The 18,886-nt window shown below is 40.5% G+C and overlaps 2 protein-coding genes and 1 pseudogene across 3 annotated transcripts in view; 2 read left to right on the top strand and 1 right to left on the bottom strand.

Moving 5' to 3' along the window:
* Positions 1-15,383, top strand: part of NKIRAS1 (NFKB inhibitor interacting Ras like 1) — a 95,962-nt gene extending 80,579 nt beyond the window's left edge. The window contains exon 4 of the mRNA XM_053221520.1: positions 15,252-15,383. Within this exon, the coding sequence (XP_053077495.1) occupies positions 15,252-15,293 (42 nt within the window). The 3' untranslated portion in view covers positions 15,294-15,383. The remainder of the gene's footprint in view (positions 1-15,251) is intronic.
* UBE2E1 (ubiquitin conjugating enzyme E2 E1) overlaps positions 1-18,886 on the bottom strand; it is a 75,859-nt gene that overhangs the window by 46,912 nt on the left and 10,061 nt on the right. The window lies entirely within an intron of this gene.
* Positions 9,403-11,860, top strand: LOC113594169 (uncharacterized; annotated as a pseudogene).

The following is an 18,886-nucleotide window of genomic DNA, read 5'->3' as shown; positions in this document are numbered from 1 at the left end:
TCATTCTCATTCTCTCTCTCTCTCCCCCTGCCCCTCCTCACATGCGCACGCACTCCCTCTCTCTCAAAATAAATAAACACTAAAAAAAAAAGAAGGGTACCTGGGTGGCTCAGTCAGTTGAGCATCTCACTTTGGCTCAGGTCATGATCTCCTGGTTCGCAAGTTTGAGCCCCTCATCAGGCTCTGTGCTGATAGCTCAGAGCCTGAAGCCTGCTTCAGACTTGGTGTCTCCCTCTCTCTCAAAAATAAACATTAAAAAATAATAATAATTAAAAAAAATTTTTAAAAGAAGAAATAGAGGGTCCTCCAAAGGCCCAGGGAGTAGTTTTAAAAGAATTTACAGGCATGATTTTTTTCCAAAGATATTTTCTTGGCAAAATTATCTTTTAAATTATTCTGGAGCCAAAATTCCAGGTGTGTATCAAGCTAAGTAATAAAAAGGAAATGAGAAAGAAGGAGAACATGTAGCATGTTAATATTCTAACAAACGCCAGGGCCTCTCTACAGACATTTTGAAACAATGGCAAACTCTGGGGGGCTGCTGTCTTAGGAACCCAGGACCACCAGAGCCAACCAATCCACGCTAACGGTCTCAAACTCTCTGGAGGAGAGGTATCTCCTTTCCTTTTCTGTTTCTCTTTCAGATACTTATCTGTACAAGGTACCAAATTAAGCCTGGGGGGAGAAACACAAACACAACCCCATTTCTAACCTCAAGAAATATGTAAGCTCTCTCTAGACCCTTTTCCTCTCTTCAGTTCTTTTTCCTTTGCCTTCTCTCATTAGCTCAGTTCAGATCTTCCAAAGGCCTCTAACCTTTCCCTTTTGCTCCCTCAATCTGTATAAACCCTCCCCCGTTTTAGTTCTTTCCCACATTTCACCTCAAGGAAAAGAGGCAGGGGCTGCTACTCCCAACCCCTTTCTTGGGCTTGCCATAATTGCTGGAGGGTTTTTATTCTCCCACCCCAACACACCCCCAGGCAAATTCACTAACCTCTCTTCCCCTCCCTCCAACCACTAGTAAACCCCAGTTATAAGTGGGCTTTTCTCTCTTCACATGAGTGCTGGGACAGGGACAGGACTGGAAGTCATAGCAATCACATGACAAAAAGTTTAGATGAAAGAAAATAATAAAAATCATAAATTTATATCTTAGTCACTAATAAGCTTTAATGTACAGTGTCTTGTTCACTCTTTGTCATTCTATGTTGAGAGCATCTATGACACTTTTCTATCTCCACACATTCTAATTCAGTACTATGCACACAGATACATAAATGTTCAACTTATAATTTCAGTCAAAAATTTTCAAGTCTTTTTTCCCGATGGTAGCTATTACTCTAATATTTTATTGCAAAAGTAACTTATGTCTATCTATAACACAGCAATTCCATTGCCTTTACTAGCAAATGTTTCAACTAACATAAGCAAATATCTAAATAAAGATCCCATTTTCTCATTTTGTAAAGCTGATCTAAATTTTAAATCACTAGGTATACATACTGTATTTTCTTAAAAATTAAACCTATATTTAAAATCTTGAGGATAAATATTATATTTAACATAAAAGAACAGAAATGGTTTTGGTTTTTTTTACCAACAAGAAATTAAAACTGACTCTATGGTTTAGTCACTTCAACTTGACTATACCTTCTCAGTGACTGACGTTAACATCTAAAGAACTGCCCTGATAACATTTACACAACTACTGTACTAATCAAATACTGTAATTTGTTTCAGTAATCCTTCAAATTTTTTAGGTTATCTCCTGATGTTGGGTGCAAGAAATAGAACAATCACATTTTAAAGAACTTAATCTGTTGCAGTGACAGACACAAATGACTATAAATGAATAGGTAAATGTTATAAAGAAGTACATGTCATGAGACACAGATGAGAGACAGTTTGGAGTGAATCAGTTTCATCTGAGTCTTGAAGAATAATAAGGATAGAAACTGGGAGACGGAATATTCCAAGGAGTAGATGGAATATAGTAAATAATGGGAGGTTAAACAGTAAGATAGGAATACAATAGACTAGAATCAGGTTGTTAAGAAGTTTATATCTCATAAAAGGAAATTTCAGACACTTCATTCTAAAGGCAACTGGAGGCCTGAAATTTTTTAAAGAGGAATACCATGATGATCAAACCTACGCCGGAGAACATGTAGAAGTAAATGGCCAGCCTGATGAAACAGCATCAGCAACTCAGTAGCTACGTTGTGAAATAAGCCTACCTTTTTAAAGAGTTTTTTTGTTTGTTTGTTTTGTTTTTTGTAGAGAGCGTGCTCTCGAGCTGGGGAGAGGGACAGAGGGAGGGAAAGGGAGAGGAAGAGAGAGAGAGAGAGAGGGAGGGAGAGGGGGAGGGAGAGAGAGAGGGAGGGAGAAAGAGAGGGAGGGAGAGAGAGAGGGAGGGAGAGAGGGGGATAGGATGGGAGAGGGGGAGAAAGAATGAATGAATATCTTAAACAGGCTCCATGCTCAGTGAGGAGCCTGACAGGGCTCAATCCCACAATCCTGGGATTACGGAAAATCAAAAGTTGCCTGTTCAACTGACTGAGCCACCTAGGTGCCCCTTACTTTTTAAAATTTACATACATTTCTGCTGAATAAAATTTAACAAGCAATAAACTCGATGTAAGGCGTACAATTCACAGAGCTACTATAAGAGGCAGTAGAGTATCATGGTTAGGCATAAAGGCTTTGAAGGCCAGGATCTAAGTACCAGCTTCACCACTCAAGAGCAGAGTGCCCTTAGGCAAGCTACTTAATTAACCATTTTAAGCTTCTCTTTTCCTTATCTGTAAAATGAGAACAATCATATTCACATAAGGTTAGCTGCTATCATTTTTATTAAAGTTTTATTCTATTTTTAGAATCTCTACAACACAGAATATGAAGCAAAAAGAAGCTAAGATTTGTACTGTAAGTCTAAAGAGTTGTCCAAAATATCACATATCAGGGTTTCCATTATTCAGTATTTTGTATAAAGTGAATACCCAGAGTACTGAACATATTCATATCATTTTACAATATAATTACCAAAATTCATTTCAAAGTCTAATTTAAATTAAAGTTTTTTTGCATTTTGATTATTTTGTATTATTGGTGCTGTTTCCCTTTAAGTAAACTCCTACATCATGTTTGCACTGAAATTTCGTCCCCTCAAGAATTCTGAGAATGACATGTGTAATTTTTTTCTATAATGGATAAGTGAAAAACAATTTTCCTAGGGGCCTCTCTCTTAGCTGTTTATTATTAGCTCAGGGGAAAAAATAATCACAAAAAAACGGGTCTTTCAGTAAGAAAAATTACCTTCATCATGAAATGATTGAATTTCTTATCATTGTAACCCCAAACCCCCTGTAATTGTTTATTAAGATACCCTGGAATTACATTTCATTTTATAAGTCATTTTATAGCATAAAAACTAATCAAAAGAGTTGCAGTAACAGAATTTGTTTTTTGCTTTGGTTTTTTCTAACTGAAATTTCAAATACACATCTAAAAATGTTTATATCACTATCAATCTGTTTTATAGCCTTAACCTGTGTCTGGCCTACATGTCCCCTTTACTCCAAATATCTCGGCTACTGTAACTAAAAATTATGACAAAATTATTATTCCATAAAAGCATTTACCAAATCAAAGAAACTGGAAAGCATTCTCTCTATATGGTCATATCACAAAGATTTGGGACTTCCCAATGCACAGATAAAGCTTTTCAGTATCACAGATAACCATGTGGGGACTAGAAGAAATCTGGCAAACTGCCTCCCAGACTACTGAGGGTTCTTCATTGCTTCCTCAAGCTCTCATTTGCTGTTCCTGCTTTTAAAGAGATACAAGGCCTAACTCTTGATGCTTCCACACTGGCCTACTGAGGCTATCTGCATGTCAAATGGACAATGAGGAAGCCAGGTGGAGAGATTACAAAAACGACTGACAAGCTGCTTTTGTTGGCTCTGAACGCTACGTGTGCATTACAGAGCATTCAGACTTTCACCCATCCATTACGTCAGGACGTGCTAAGTACTGTTCTACTTCCCTTCACTGGTTTAGACACAAATTTGGGGTAGCAGGTCTCTAAATTTTATACAATTTCTAGATACAATAAATACAGATATCTAGACCTAATGGGTGTGAAGACATATCAATTATATCCAGACGTAAAAGAAACTCTACGTAAGAAAATGTCAGTAAATCTGTCCATTAAAAAAAGACATTTACAGGGGCGCCCGGGTGGCTCAGTCGGTTAAGCGGCCGACTTCAGCCCAGGGGATGATCTCGCGGTCCTTGAGTTCAAGCCCCGCGTCGGGCTCTGTGCTGACAGCTCAGAGCTCGGAGCCTGTTTCAGATTCTGTGTCTCCCTCTCTCTGACCCTCCCCCGTTCATGCTCTGTCTCTCTCTGTCTCAAAAATAAATAAACGTTAAAAAAAAAAAAAGATATTTACAAAGAATATCTCCAAAAGCTTTTTACAAGTTGGAAGTTTTATGTGAAATATTCAAGTACCGGCTAAGTGTGGTGGTATATCATTCCTTTACTTAAAACTCTCCAATGGCTTTCTACTGAAATTAATATCATCTGACTCTTGCCTACCTCATCTCCTACCACTCTCATCCTTATGCACAACATCCAGCCACGCTGGCCTTCCCCCATGCAGCACCTATTTTCTGTCTTTCTGCCTAAAATGTTTTTCTTATGCCTACGTCCTGGTCATCATTCATGGCCATCTCCCTAAAACAGTGACCCAATCAGCTTAGTCGCTCACTATGCCATTACCCTGTTTTAATTCCTTAGTACTGAAATTACTTTCGTACGTTTTTAAATCGTCCCTCCCTCCATATGAATGTAAGGCCCATTAGGAAAGGGACATTGTCTTTTTTACTGCTCTATCTTCAGGACCTGGCACAACCAGAAATGCTCAGTAAATGTTAGAGTGAACTGAATACGGTGAGGAGCAGCTGGTTACAGCTATATCTTAAGTCAAAGGGCTCTACGATGGAACAGGTCAGGCAGAGACCTAAGTATTGGCAGTCCGCCCAATGATGCGTACTACTCAGCCTGGCTCACAGTTAAACAGGCAGAGAACACAGATGGAGCAGGTAGGAGACTGCCCCGCCCACCCCGGCTGAGTCACAGATAACCCTGCCAGGCCTCAATACACTTGCAAAACTAGTACGAAGACTTAGCTGGAACAAACAAAAATCTGTTGTTATTAATAAGTACAGACAATTCTCACGATGCAAATAATGTGTGTTCAGTAGGTTATATATTTTAAAAACTCATTCGAGGAACATAATTAGTGCCCTACTAGACTCCATATAAATACCTGTTACGGAATGAATCATACCTTCAAAGTTAGGCCAGTAACAATTCATAGATACTGTCTGGATGTACCCAATTGTATCTCTCCCTCAAAAAGTCAAGTGTCTATAAACTGGTTTTTTTTTTTTTGACTCAAGTGAGTATGTCCAGAAGAAATTTCTGAGAAAACTTCATCCAAGTGGTTAATCCTTTTTTTCTAGAAGGGGCAGTAAGGGAAGGGGGCACACCTGGGTGTAAGAAAGCCAAAAATGCAAGAGTGAACTGACAAAGATTTTATCCAGAAAGGAAAATGCAAATTAAGCCTGCAGTAATGTCATTAGGTATCCTGAGATTTGACTTACCCCCTTAAACAAGATAGCATCTTTTTTGTTTTTTAATTTTTAATGTTTATTTTTGAGAGAGAGAGACAGAGCATGGGGGGGAGGGGCAGAGAGAGAGGGAGACACAGAATCTGAAACAGGCTCCAGGCTCTGAACTGTCAGCACAGAGCCCGACGGGGGTCTCAAACTCACGGACCGTGAGATCACGACCTGAGCTGAAGTTGGACATCCAACCGACTAAGCCACCCAAGCGCCTCAAGATAGGATTTCTTTTTATGAATCTCCAGGTCAAAGACAATGTGTATATGTTATCATCCTCAAACCACACACTACAGTAGATAGAGGCTTGCCAGAGATCAGAGAAGCTTCAGAACTGAAGACAACGGTTTTGGAGGGGCTTACTGAAAAGACTGGGGAGTCTAAGTCTTTGGAAAGCAGTGAGAGTTGGACTGTAACAAACACCCATGTAGAAAGGTTTCAAGAACGGCTCTGGAAAAAGAAGAACGTAGCAATAATCTAGCAACAGAATGGAGAATGGATAAAAATTTGTTTATCAATACACAACACATAATAATTAGGACACAAGAGAAGAGTACAGAGAAGGGAGCAGCCAATCCATTTAGCTACAAAATTTCCATCACAAACATTAATTTGGACTCCAAGATCTTAATGGCTTCCCCCCCCCCCCCCCCAGTCATAGTGTTTTAACTTGCAGGTACTACAAATATAGAATTTCCTCCCAATATACATAAATGTAAAATTGCTGCAGTAAAAGTAGTAATAAACCCCCTGCATCTACATAGAATCTAGCAGTATTGCCAGAGAAAACAGAAACCAATTTCAAATTTCAGTTCTAACAAGAATTGTGTCCTCAGCATATGGTTTATTTTAGGACTGGTCCATATCACTTGATAGTGTTTACTATGTAATAAACACTTCAGATGTGAAAACATCTCAGGATACTGTACTACAGAGAAGAAACATTTTCTGGGAAGGCTACCAGTCTAGCTGAAAAATGAATCCATGCATCCTGAGGACTCTCATAGAAACAATCGCTCAGAAAAAGGACCAAAGCCAAAGAAGTATCACATACTATTAAGTAATGTATGATATTGCTATCTTTACTGCTAGTCTCTGCTCACACATTACTATAATCACTTAACATACATTTGGTTTGAAATATTTACTTAGGTTAGAGGAAAGTTATCTTTCATGTTTAGAAGAATATCCTCCTGGGTGCTTGTTATAAAACAAATGTTTTCTTTTACAGTCTTTGATGTATACCAATTCAACATCTCTTTCTTTAGGATAAATGTGCTCCAGCAAAGTCTACTAAGAAATAAAATTTTATAAAGCCAATTCCAATAAGTTACCTTGAAAAGCTGAGATGTATTCCCATAGAGGAGGAAGGAGAAACTTACGTTTTTCGCGGAACAAACTCCCTATGTAGCCAAACACTTGTGGCTCCACACGTTATCATCTGATTCCCTCTGGCAGTGCCTACTAACGCTTGTGTGATCCCAACTAACAATCTGAACTGTAAGAATGTCTTCCAATCCCGAAAACTTCTGAAGTCTATCCTCAATGCTCCCAGAACTCTGTATCCCTCTGTAAGACAGTCCGAGTCACTGACCTCACCAAGCAGCACAATCAGGCTGCCTTCATCTTGCCCAGCAACCTCCAGTACCAGGATTTGAGCCTGAAGCTTCATGTTATAAAAATAAAAACCATTTCTCTAGGTCATCGATTTTAATTTAGAAATTTGTCAAAGTTATCTGAATAAGACACACCACAAATAATTTCTCCTCCAAATACTCATTTACTGTACAAGCACACTAGAAGAGAACCTCTAATGGTTAGAAAATGTGAAAAGTATCAACCATAACGCTAAGAACCCACTTTTAAACAAAGCTAACGTCAATGAGATATACTATGTTTTTAAGACTAAAAGTGTAGTAAAGTACTTGACTGGTAATTTTTGTGATGACATGAGTAAAAGGACACCACAACTAGACCACTTAGAATGTCTATCATTATCACTTCCCCCAAACCCCTCACACCCAAATTTGAATGGGAATCTGGCATCTGAATTTTTACACACAAGCTACTTTGTACACATACTGTTCTAATGAGAAGTCCTAAGATAAACATTTCCATCATGACATTTTCTTATATGAAACTATTACTACCCGCATTTAACAATGACTCTAGTTGTCCTACTGTTCCCTGGCTTCCTATGTGTACTTCACAAGTATGTGTCTTAGAAGACCATTCTCAGAAAAAGGGACAACTTTAATTATCATGTTACACAGGACCAAGACTACCTGGATAATATAAAACAAAATAATAAATAAAATGTGGTTGGTAAATGATTGGAATGAGGATGCTTATACGATGATGCTTTAAGAATTTCAGGTAAGTTCAATGTAAAGCTTGAACAAAACAGCCAATCTTAAAAGGATGAAAAAATTGAGTATGATGAACAATTTACACTGTGTTAAAAGTATACACATGTACCCACTCATTCTCATGCATCCACAAGTATACAAAAGGTTGACACAAATCAAAGCGGGTAAAAAAAATTTAAGGATCAGCAATTTACTGATTTTCCAATTAATCCACTCCCTAGTATTTTCAAAATAAGCCCTGCTAAAGGTATTCATCAACATGTGATATACGGACCCAGCACTACTTACATATGATATCCATACTACAATGGAAGCCATAAAGATCACAAAGAACTTGAATCTACTAAAATAGGAAGTTAACTTTTTTCTAGTGGGGTGGGGAGAGGAACCTTCCCCACCCCAAACCTCAAAAATCCTGAGAATACACCAAAAATGAGAAGCACTCTCCCAAGGAAAATAATTACATGATGTTAAAAAAAGTTCTGCCCTAAAGTATAAAAATCTGATAATACTAATGTACCTCCCCTGAATAAACACCATGAAATCTTCTAACTGGAAAGAAAAACAGAAACATCTTTTCCTTCTTGAAAATCATCCCCTCTTTTGTGTCACATCTCTTACATTAGATCTGTCTTGTAAAGGTCACCAAAAATTTGAAATTGTGAAATCCAGGTTACTTGCTCATCTTTCCTGACCTCACCGTGTTATTTCAGAGCTGATGACCACTCTACCTCAAAATGCTTTCCACTCACTACGCTCTCGATTTTCCCGCTCTCAGTCCCCTTTGCTCGCTTCTCCTTCAGGCCATACAACCTCTAAATGCTACAGGTTTAAGTCTGCATCCCGGGCCCTCTTCCCACTACACCTTTCTTCTCTAGGTGAGCTTGAAGCATTCCCCAGATAAGAGTTTCTATATATTGAATGTCTCCCAAATGTACATGTAGCTCAAGCTTATGTGTCTATCTTGAGTTCAAAATATTCCTCTAAGTTCCAATTACTTATATCTAACTTTTTAAAATTTTTTTAATGTTTGTTTATTTTTGACAGAGAGAGAGAGAGAGACAGAGCATGAGCAGGGGAGGGGCAGACAGAGAGGGAGACACAGAATCCTAAGCAGGTTCCAGGCTCTGAGCTGCCAGCACAGAGCCCGATGTGGGGCTCGAACTCACAGACCGCGGATCATGACCTGAACCGAAGTCAGTCGCTCAACCGACTGAGCCATCCAGGCGCCCCTCTTGTATCTAACTTCTATTTGACACCTTCATTTGGATGCCTCATTAGTATCTACCTGAAACCTAACATACCCACAAAGAAGGACTCATTTTTTCTCCCCCCCCCCCAGAAATGTTAGAACACATTTTTTTTTTAAGTTTATTTACTTATTTTGAGAGAGAAGTTGAGTGGGGAAGGGGCAGAGAGGGAGAGACAGAATCCCAAGCAGGCTCTGTGTTGTCAGAACAGAGCCCAACGTGGGGCTCGAGCCTACAAACTGAGATCATGACCTGAGTGGAGATCAAGAGTCAGACATTTAACTGACCGAGCCACCCAGGCACCCCAAAGACTCATTTTCTATGCTGTCCTCATCCCAAAACACATAGAGATCCTATTCCAGTCTTGTTCCTCTCAGTAAAATGAGGCCATCATCTAAGACCACAGAAACTTGGAGCCATTCTTGGTCCTTTCTCTCATCTCCCACATGCAATCCATCCATCAACAGGTCCAGGTGATCTAATCCCATCTTCACTGCCACCATCTTAATACGAACTGCCATCACCAGTTGCCTAGAATACACCAATACCCTCCTTTCTGGTCTCCTTTCTTCCACTTGTGCCTTCCTCCCCAGTGATCTTCCACACAGCAAGTAGGGTAGGAAAATCACTACTGAAATAATGTCACTTTCTTGCTTCACAACCTTGAATGGCTTCCCACTCTTCTTAGAATGAAAATCCAAACTCTCTATCTTGGTCTACATGATCCTGCATCACATGGTTCTCCCCACCTCAGGGCCTCCGTGTTTGTGTTTCAGTCTGGGATGTTCTTCCTGTACTTTTCACAAGGACTCCTCCTTCCTTCTCATTTTTTAGGTCTTTGCCTAAATGTGTTTTTAAAACCTTCTCCAAGTAACCTCCCTACCCCAATTATTCTCCATCAATGCACTGTTAATTTCTCTTACAAGCTGACTCAACTTGTAGTTATCTATCCTTCTACCGGTTACTGTCTGTACTGCCTACTAAAATTCAAGTTTCAGGGAAGTTTGAAACAGCATGGGCTGTTTCAGATGAGGCTCCAGCTGCTGGGCACCCAAAAGAGGGGTAGGGGCCCAGCATCCCCTCCTTGCCCCAGGTGGGGCTCTGCAAAGAGCACCCCAGTCACTCCAGCACGACCTCCACTGCACAAGCTTCTGGCCCTGGAGGCAGATTCCCATTTACCTAGTGTCAGCATCCTACACACTCCCATCCAGGCGGAGAGCTCTCCACAGCCAAACCTACCAACAGGGGAGCAGTTGGAAGGTTCTGATCAGATCCCTGCTCTCCTATCCTCAGCCTTGCAGACACCTTGAAGACCAGCAGCAGAGAGACCCCAAGCCCAGTGAAGCTGAGTGAAGTATTTGAGACTGAAGTGAAGTATTTGAGACTGAAGCTGAGTGAAGTATTTGAGACTGAAGCCCCCAAATCAAATCTTCCCCCAGAGCCTGTTCTGCCCTTAGAGGCAATTTCATCTTCTGAATTGGACATGCCTCTGGGTACCCAGTTTTCCCTTGAGAACCAGATGCCATCCTAGAGCCAGAGGGAGAGGAGGTGTTCTCCAAGAAGGAAGGACAGCCCTCAGAAATCCCCATGGCCAGCCAGGGCTCAGACGAGCCCTTGAGAGACCCTGAGACTCCTCGACCATTAGTTTTTTTTTTTTTCTTTCTAATGTTTATTTACTTAGAGAGAGAGAGAGAGAGCGCGCGCACTCACACATGAATGTGCATGCGTGAGCACAAGTCAGGGAGGGGCAGAGAGCGGGAGAAAGAATACCAAGGAGGCTTCACAGGTCAGTAGGAAGCCCAAAAAAGGATTATATCTCATGAACTGTGAGATCATGACCTAAGCCAAAATCAAGAGATGGATGGATACTCAACCAACTGAGCCACCCAGGTGCCCCGACCTTGAGGTTCTAAGTACCACAGATGGAAAGCAAATGGCAAGGTACTAACGAGATCTCCCTTCATCATCCTATTAGATGACAAGTCCTCCAGAACTCTGACACCACAACAGGGTAAGCGGTCTTCTCCCGAGTGAAAATGCCACAGAACTAAAGGAAGAGGCCATTCTGGAAGCTGGAGGCCACGTGTAGGAGCAGGAGCAGGACCAGGACAATTAGTACTTTCCAAACTTGGTGGAGAACTAGGCCATGCGTGGCCCCAGCACTGAGTTCACCAGAGGCCTAGTGATATTGTGTCCTCTCAACCCCTTCTTTTCCTGGGAGACTGGAAAGGCTCGTTGTCATGAATTTCCCCTAAACTACCAACTCGGGGACTGAGTGCTTTCTTGCTTTCGAGTCTCATGTATTTACATACGTATTGACATATTACAGAAAGTGATTTTAAAAATAAGTAAGTAGGGGTGCCTGGGTGTCTCAGTCAGTTGAGCCTCCGACTTCAGCTCAGGTCACGATCTCACAGTTCTTGGGTTTGAGCCGCACATCAGGCTCTGTGTGGACAGCTCAGAGCCTGGAGCCTGCTTCACATTCTGGGTCTCCCTCTCTCTCTGCCCCTGCCCCACTCATTCTCTCCACCCTCCCCCCCTCAAAAAAAAAAACACTAAATAAAAATAGTAATACCGGACTTCAAGCTGTTATCATCAAGACAATATGGTACTGGCACAAAAACACTCAGATCAATGGAACAGAATAGAGAACCCAGAAATGGACCCACAAATGTATCCCCAACTAATCTTTGACAAAGCAGGAAAGAATATCCAATGGAATACAGTCTCTTCAGCAAGTGGTGCTGGGAAAACTGGACAATGACATGCAGAAGAATGAACCTGGACCACTTTCTTACACCATACACAAAAATAAATTCAAAATGGATGAAGGACCTAAATGTAAGACAGGAAGCCATCAAAATGCTCGAGGACAAAGCAGGCAAAAACCTCTTTGATCTTGGCCGCAGCAACTTCTTACTCAACACGTCTCCAGAGGCAAGGGAAACAAAAGCAAACATGAACTATTGGGACCTCATCAAAATAAGAAGCTTCTGCACAGTGAAGGAAACAATCAGCAAAACTAAAAGGCAGACAGAATGGGAGAAGATATTTGGAAACGACATATCAGATAAAGGGTTAGTATCCGAAATCTATAAAGAAGTTATCAAACTCAATACCCAAAAAACAAATACAGTGAAGAAATGAGCAAAAGACATGAATAGACACTTCTCCAAAGAAGACATCCAGATGGCCAACCGACACATGAAAAAATATTCAATATCACTCATCATCCAGGAAATACAAATCAAAACCACAATGAGATACCACCTCACACCTGTCAGAATGGCTAACATTAACAACTCAGGCAACATCCTCAGATGTTGGCGAGGATGCGGAGAAAGAGGATCTCTTTCGCACTGCTGGTGGGAATGCAAACTGGTGCAGCCACTCTGTAAAAACAGTATGGAGGCTCCTCAAAAAATTAAAAATAGAACTACCCTACGACTCACCAACTGCACTACTAGGTATTTACCCAAGGGATACAGGTGTGCTGTTTTGAAGGGGCACATGCACCCCAATGTTTATAGCAGCACTATCAACAATAGCCAAAGTATGGAAAGAGCCCAAATGTCCATCGATGGATGAATGGATAAAGAAGATGTGGTCTTCACATCTTCCACACACACAGTGGAATATTACTCGGCAATCAAAAAGAATGAAATGTTGCCATTTGCAACTATGTGGATGAAACTAGAGGGCATTATGCTAAATGAAATTAGTCAGAGAAAGACAAATATCATATGACTTCACTCATATGAGGACTTGAAGACACAGGACAGATGAACACAAGGGACGGGAAGCAAAAATAATATAAAAACAGGGAAGGGGACAAAACATAAGAAACTCATAAATATGAAGAACAAACAGAGGGTTACTGGAGGGGTTGTGGGGGGGGGGGGGAATGGGCTAAATGGGTAAGGGGCATTAAGGAATCTACTCCAGAAATCATGGTTGCGGTATACGTTAACTTGGATGTAAATTAAAAAAAAAATTTTTTAAGTATATAAGAAAAATAAATAAATAAAAATAAAAATAAGTAAATAAAATAAAATGAAACTCAAATTCCACAAATCAGAGGCCAGGTCTGTTTTAGTCACCTACATAGCACAGAGGACTCTAATATCTTAAACGAATATGACTTGATTTACTCAGGCTGTTGTCACTCTTGTACAACACTGCTTCCTGATTATAATCTTGACTATTTTTTTTTATTTGAGGGAGAAAGAGCGTAAGCAGGGGAGAGGGACAGAGGAAGAGATAAAGAAACTTAAGCAGGCTCCACACTCAGTGAGGAACTCAATGTAGGGTTCGATCCCACAACCCTGGGATCACGACCTGAGCCAAAATCCAGAGTCAGACACTCTACCAACTAAGCCACCCTGGCACCCCAATCCTGACCTTTTGACCTGTATCCTATCTAAAACTTCTAAGTAAAATCATTCTAAACTTCTCTGTTCCTATCTGAAAATGTGCTTCTATGTCTTTTCTTACAGAACTTATTAAGATCTATCCCACATCAATTTTCCATCAATTAAAATAGATACAAATACCCAGTGTCCTGGTATTACACATAATGATCATCATTTCAATACTGGTAAACCCTACTGAGCCGCCATCAATTATTACTATTTAAAACTTAGGGGCGCCTGGGTGGCTCATTTGGTTAAGCGTCCAGCTTCGGCTCAGGTCATGATCTCTATGGTTCGTGGATTCGAGCCTTGCATTGGGCTCCATGCTGACAGTAAGGAGCCTGCTTGGGATTTTCTCTCTCTGCCCCTCCCCCACCCATGCTTTCTCTCTCAAAAATAAACAAACTTAAAAAATAAAAAGGGCACCTGGGTGGCCCAGTCAGTTGAGCACCTGACTTCGGCTCAGGTCATGATCTCACTGTTCTGGAGGTCGAGCTCCACATCGGGCTCTGGGCTGACGGCTCAGAGACTAGAGCCTGCTTCCGATTCTGTGTCTCCTTCTCTCTCTGCGTCACCCTTGCTTGCTTGCGCGCGCATTTTCTCTCTCCCTCTAAAACATGTTAAAAACTTTTAATAAAAAAATAATAAAAAATAAAATTTAATGCTGACACAAATCAGTACTAGAGATAAGTCACATGTGACACCTGTAGCAAATGCAATGTTGAGTGCTATTTAAGAACTTCATAATACAGTCCCTTTATTGTGGCCTGGCATTTCCCTCTGTCCTATTCAGGTTCTTTAGAAAGCAGACAGGAAAAAAAAAGAAGAAAGCAGACAGAATTGTTTCTGACTACTTTGTTAATTGACATATTAGTGAATAGTATGCTACCCCAAGTAACAAAACCCAGTGACAACTTTCAATTACGTTCTGCATACGAAAACTGTTGGCTTCCTAAGCCTTTGCTGACTGGGCTGAGACACCACCTTGCCTTCCACAGGTTTATCATCTATGCAGTGCAGCACAGCACAGACTCTACAAAGTAATCCATAATCACTTGCATGTATGTTACAAGAAAAAAAACCACGAGCATACAGCAATTCCTGGATTACAATTTTCAAGCAAAGAGCTTTGATGAGCTTCTCAGCCCATAGAATAGGAAGTTTCCCAGAGGATTAGAGCCATATTCTGACACTAGTTACTAGGTCTTTTGTTTCACTTTACAGCATGGCTGCATTAAGAGAGGCTGAATAAGAATGGGCTTATTATGAAACCCTGTTTCACTCCACTGATGATGGGGAATGTGTCAGATGTCTCAGGCGGGTGCCAGCATCTCTAACGTAACTATCTGGAATAGCTTTAGGATTTGGGGGAACATCACTAGGAAGTCCAATTTACTTAGCACCCCTAAACCCACGCTCACTTGTTGGCAAACACTAATCTTATCAAGTCAAAACATGGTAATCGAAGGTACTGGTATTTTCTTTATACGTCTTCTCAATCTAGCCCACAGCACTGATCCTGTCTTTTGTAGAATACAGTGGTCCAGAGCTCCTCCGTGATTCCAAGAAGGTGAAAATTGCCAAAACTGCTCGAGTGCCAACTCAGAAAGACTGCCAGCAACAGACAGCTGTAAAATGTGACAGCAATTTCCATAGCTCTTTCCATTATTTTCTGAAGAGGGTAATGAAGACATTCCATTAAGCCTTCAGACTCAAATTAGGTTTTTGTGTCGGTGTTTTAATTTAACAAATATGTACTGTTTATCTACTCTTTCTTGGACAAGGTAGGGATGACAAAGACAGAATTCCTGCTCTCAAGGAACTTAAAGTCTATCCAGAAAGAACCAAAGAACACTGGGGACAGACGTTGCTTCTTTCTGTTCTATCCAAGTAGCTGGAGTGTTATTCAAGGACGAAAAAATGCTTTCAATCCTCTAGAAACTGTCACTCTATCATAAAGTTCCAGGCTTCCGACCTTTCTAAATATATGCTTTCCACTTATGATCTCAGTTCTATATTCTATCACCTTCTCTACAATCATGTTTTAAAAACATTACAGTATCTCCCTCCTTGCCATTTTCATTTTTTTTTTCTACTTCTTCTTCTCAGCCTAGAGAGCACACTCTTAACTCTACACTTTAAAGGCTAATGAAAAAATTTCCTTGACCTCCCCTAGAGCTTGCAGCTCACTTCCTACATTGCTTCTTTTTTCTCCAGGTCCTTGTTATTTCCCCTCATCCTTCCTTTGTTGACATCCCACACGGCACAATTCTCAATTCTCTTCCCCTTGGCCATCAGGCATACTGCAACCATCATCCAAACTTTCAGATCTAACGTGTACTCCCCCAAAGCCAGTTCCAGCCTCAGCATCCCTGCCAGCCCACCTCAGGTTCAATGCATGTACCCTAAACACATGGATGTGTCATGATGCCTGCAGCACACTTCCAAAAGGTTCTGCAAAATAAATATTTAGACATTTTTAAAAGAGAGACAAAGCAAATGTGGTGAAATTTTAACAGCTGATGGCTTAGATGGGTGTTCCTATATTATTCTTTCAGCTTTTCTATAAGCTTTGAAATTCTGTAAACTAAAAAAGTTGGGGGAAAAACACATAAGATCAGAATCAAAGAGAAAAGTCATGCTTCCTGCCTTTTAAGAAGTTTATAATCCATTTGTCTAATCTAATCTAATCTTAGACCAGGTAGATGTGAGAGTTCAAAGACCAATTAATAATAAACTTAAATATATGATCAAATTGCAAATATTTACTGAGCCTACTAAGTGGCAGCAATACACTGAGCATTGTATTCGGTCAACGAGACAAATATTTAAACCTTGGAAGGAGGATCTATCTAATCCCTCTGTTTTCTCAAACTAGTTCATCTTCAGCCTTACTGATTTCTGTTAATGGCACCACAATTTCCCCCAATACCCAGAGAAGCTCTGACTCCTTTCAAGTCCTGCATCTCTAAAATCAGTGACGGAGTTCTCCAGATCCTACTGCTTTGCATCTCTCTTTCCTCTCCACTTCGATGCTGCTGCCTGCCTCCCTGCTAACCTGGTCTCCCTCCTGGACTACTGCAGCTCTCCCAAGTCTTTCGGTTCCCACCCAACTCCACTCAATCCTTGCTTTGTGTCTTTCCAGACACTCAGCTCTAACTGGATTATACTTCCAGCTCAAGAGTTTCAAAGATTCTCCAGTAACTGTATAATGATATTCAAAGCCTCAGCCTGACACTGAGGAACATAAACTTTATCTCTTACTGCTGCTTATTCTCCCACTCTTTCCTCTCTAGTCGTAGGTTTCACTATTGCCCAACGGCGCCCTCTTGGCCTTTCCTCTGCTACAGATGCCTCTTACTCTTCTACCCCACTTCTCATTTCCTCCATGAAGCTTTCCCAGATCTCGAAGTGCTGCAGACACTACTTCTCACACCCAGGTCAAAGCAATCTCTCGCTGCTCTGAACCTTCATAACACATACTGTGCATTTACTACTTCCCAAATAATATTTATGTTTCCAAGTACTATCTAAAATCTGTACATGCATTTCTTACCACCTTTACTAGACAAGGAACTCCTTGAAGGCAGCTTTCATGTGTAACAGGGACTCAAGGTAAGTGACAAGTATTTAATACTAGTATCTTTCACAAGAATCCCTAAGAAGTGAAATGTGCCTTGTAAGCTATAAGCATTTTTAACACTCAAGATACATTTTAACACTGGTACAGGGGTTTTCCTAACTCTTTTGTGGTAAAATGTGTAAAATTTGCCATCTTAGGGGTGCCTGGCTGGCTCAGTTGGTTAAGCATCCAAGCCCAGGTAATGATCTCACAGTTTGTGAGTTTGAGTCCACACTGGGCTCTCTGCCATCAGCCCAGAACCTGCTTCAGACCCTCTATCTCCCTCTCTCTGCCGCTCTTCTGCTTGCTCTCTCTCTCTCCCTCTCAAAAAAAAACACTTTAAAAAACTATGCCATTTTAACCATTTTTAAGGGTAAGACTCGAGGCCATTAATTATATTCAACAGTGTGGTACAATCATCACCACTATTTCCAAAATTTTCATCACCCCAAAAAGAAATCCTATGTCAATTAAGAAATAATTCCTCATTTTCCCCTTCCCCCACACCAGCCCTGGAAACCTCTCATCTTCTGTCTCTATGAAGTTATCTATTCTAGGTATTTTATGTAACTGCAATCACAGTATTTGTCCTTTTGTGTCTGGCTTATTTTATTTAGTGTAACATTTTCAAGGTTCATTCATACTGTAGCACATAGCAGAACTTCATTCTCTTTTACGGCTGAATAATATTCCATTGTAAATGCCCCATTCTGTTTATGTATTCATCTATTGATGGATACTTGGGTTGTTTCCCCTTTGAGGCTATTATGAACAGCTATAAACACTGACTGACAAGAATCTGCGTGACTCCCTGTTTTCAATCCTGTTTCAATCAGGTATATACCTAGGAGTGTAACTGCTGGGTCATATGATAATTCTGGTTAGCTTTCTGAGGAACAACAGCAGTATAGTTTTACAATCCAGACACACGGTCTTTTGGTAAACACAACAACCACAAAAGTTCCTACTCCCTTAGTAAGCAATTCACTTCTGGATAGACTTCCTTCCTTCCTACCTTCTCAAGGCCCCAGCTAATGATCTTAATTTCCAGGAACCTGACCCTGGTTCAGAGGCTATTTTGATTGTCTTGACACTCCAGTCTCCTGGTTCTCACTATCTTTCAATACTGCCTTTATGCACTTAAAGGCAAGCACACTTAACTGGTAACTCTCCAAATGAAAACTTGTTCAGATGCTGGTCACATTTAGCTTTAATGCATTTAGTAACACCAAATGAATGAAAGATACATAAAAAGAGTTTTTTCAGGTGAGATACAGGATTTTGTAAAGGATGACTTCTGCTGAAACCATTTCTTACACCCAAACAACCATTTAAAGCATGCTGAACTTGGACAAGATGTAGAGGCCTTGACTATTGCAAGGAAAAGATCTCTTCATTCCAAGGTTAGCAGCCTGGGATTTCTAAAATTGACGTCTCATTATTACCACCAAATCCAGATTTTGTAAAACCAGAGAAATACCACAATATTCAGTAAATTCTCTGAAACTATCCAGAAGGATACACACAAAGTGCAAGCTAGCTTGG

This window comes from Acinonyx jubatus, chromosome C2 (assembly GCF_027475565.1).
Source record: "Acinonyx jubatus isolate Ajub_Pintada_27869175 chromosome C2, VMU_Ajub_asm_v1.0, whole genome shotgun sequence".
Classification (NCBI taxonomy): Eukaryota; Metazoa; Chordata; class Mammalia; order Carnivora; family Felidae; genus Acinonyx; species Acinonyx jubatus.
This window is presented reverse-complemented; position numbering and strand designations above follow the sequence as displayed.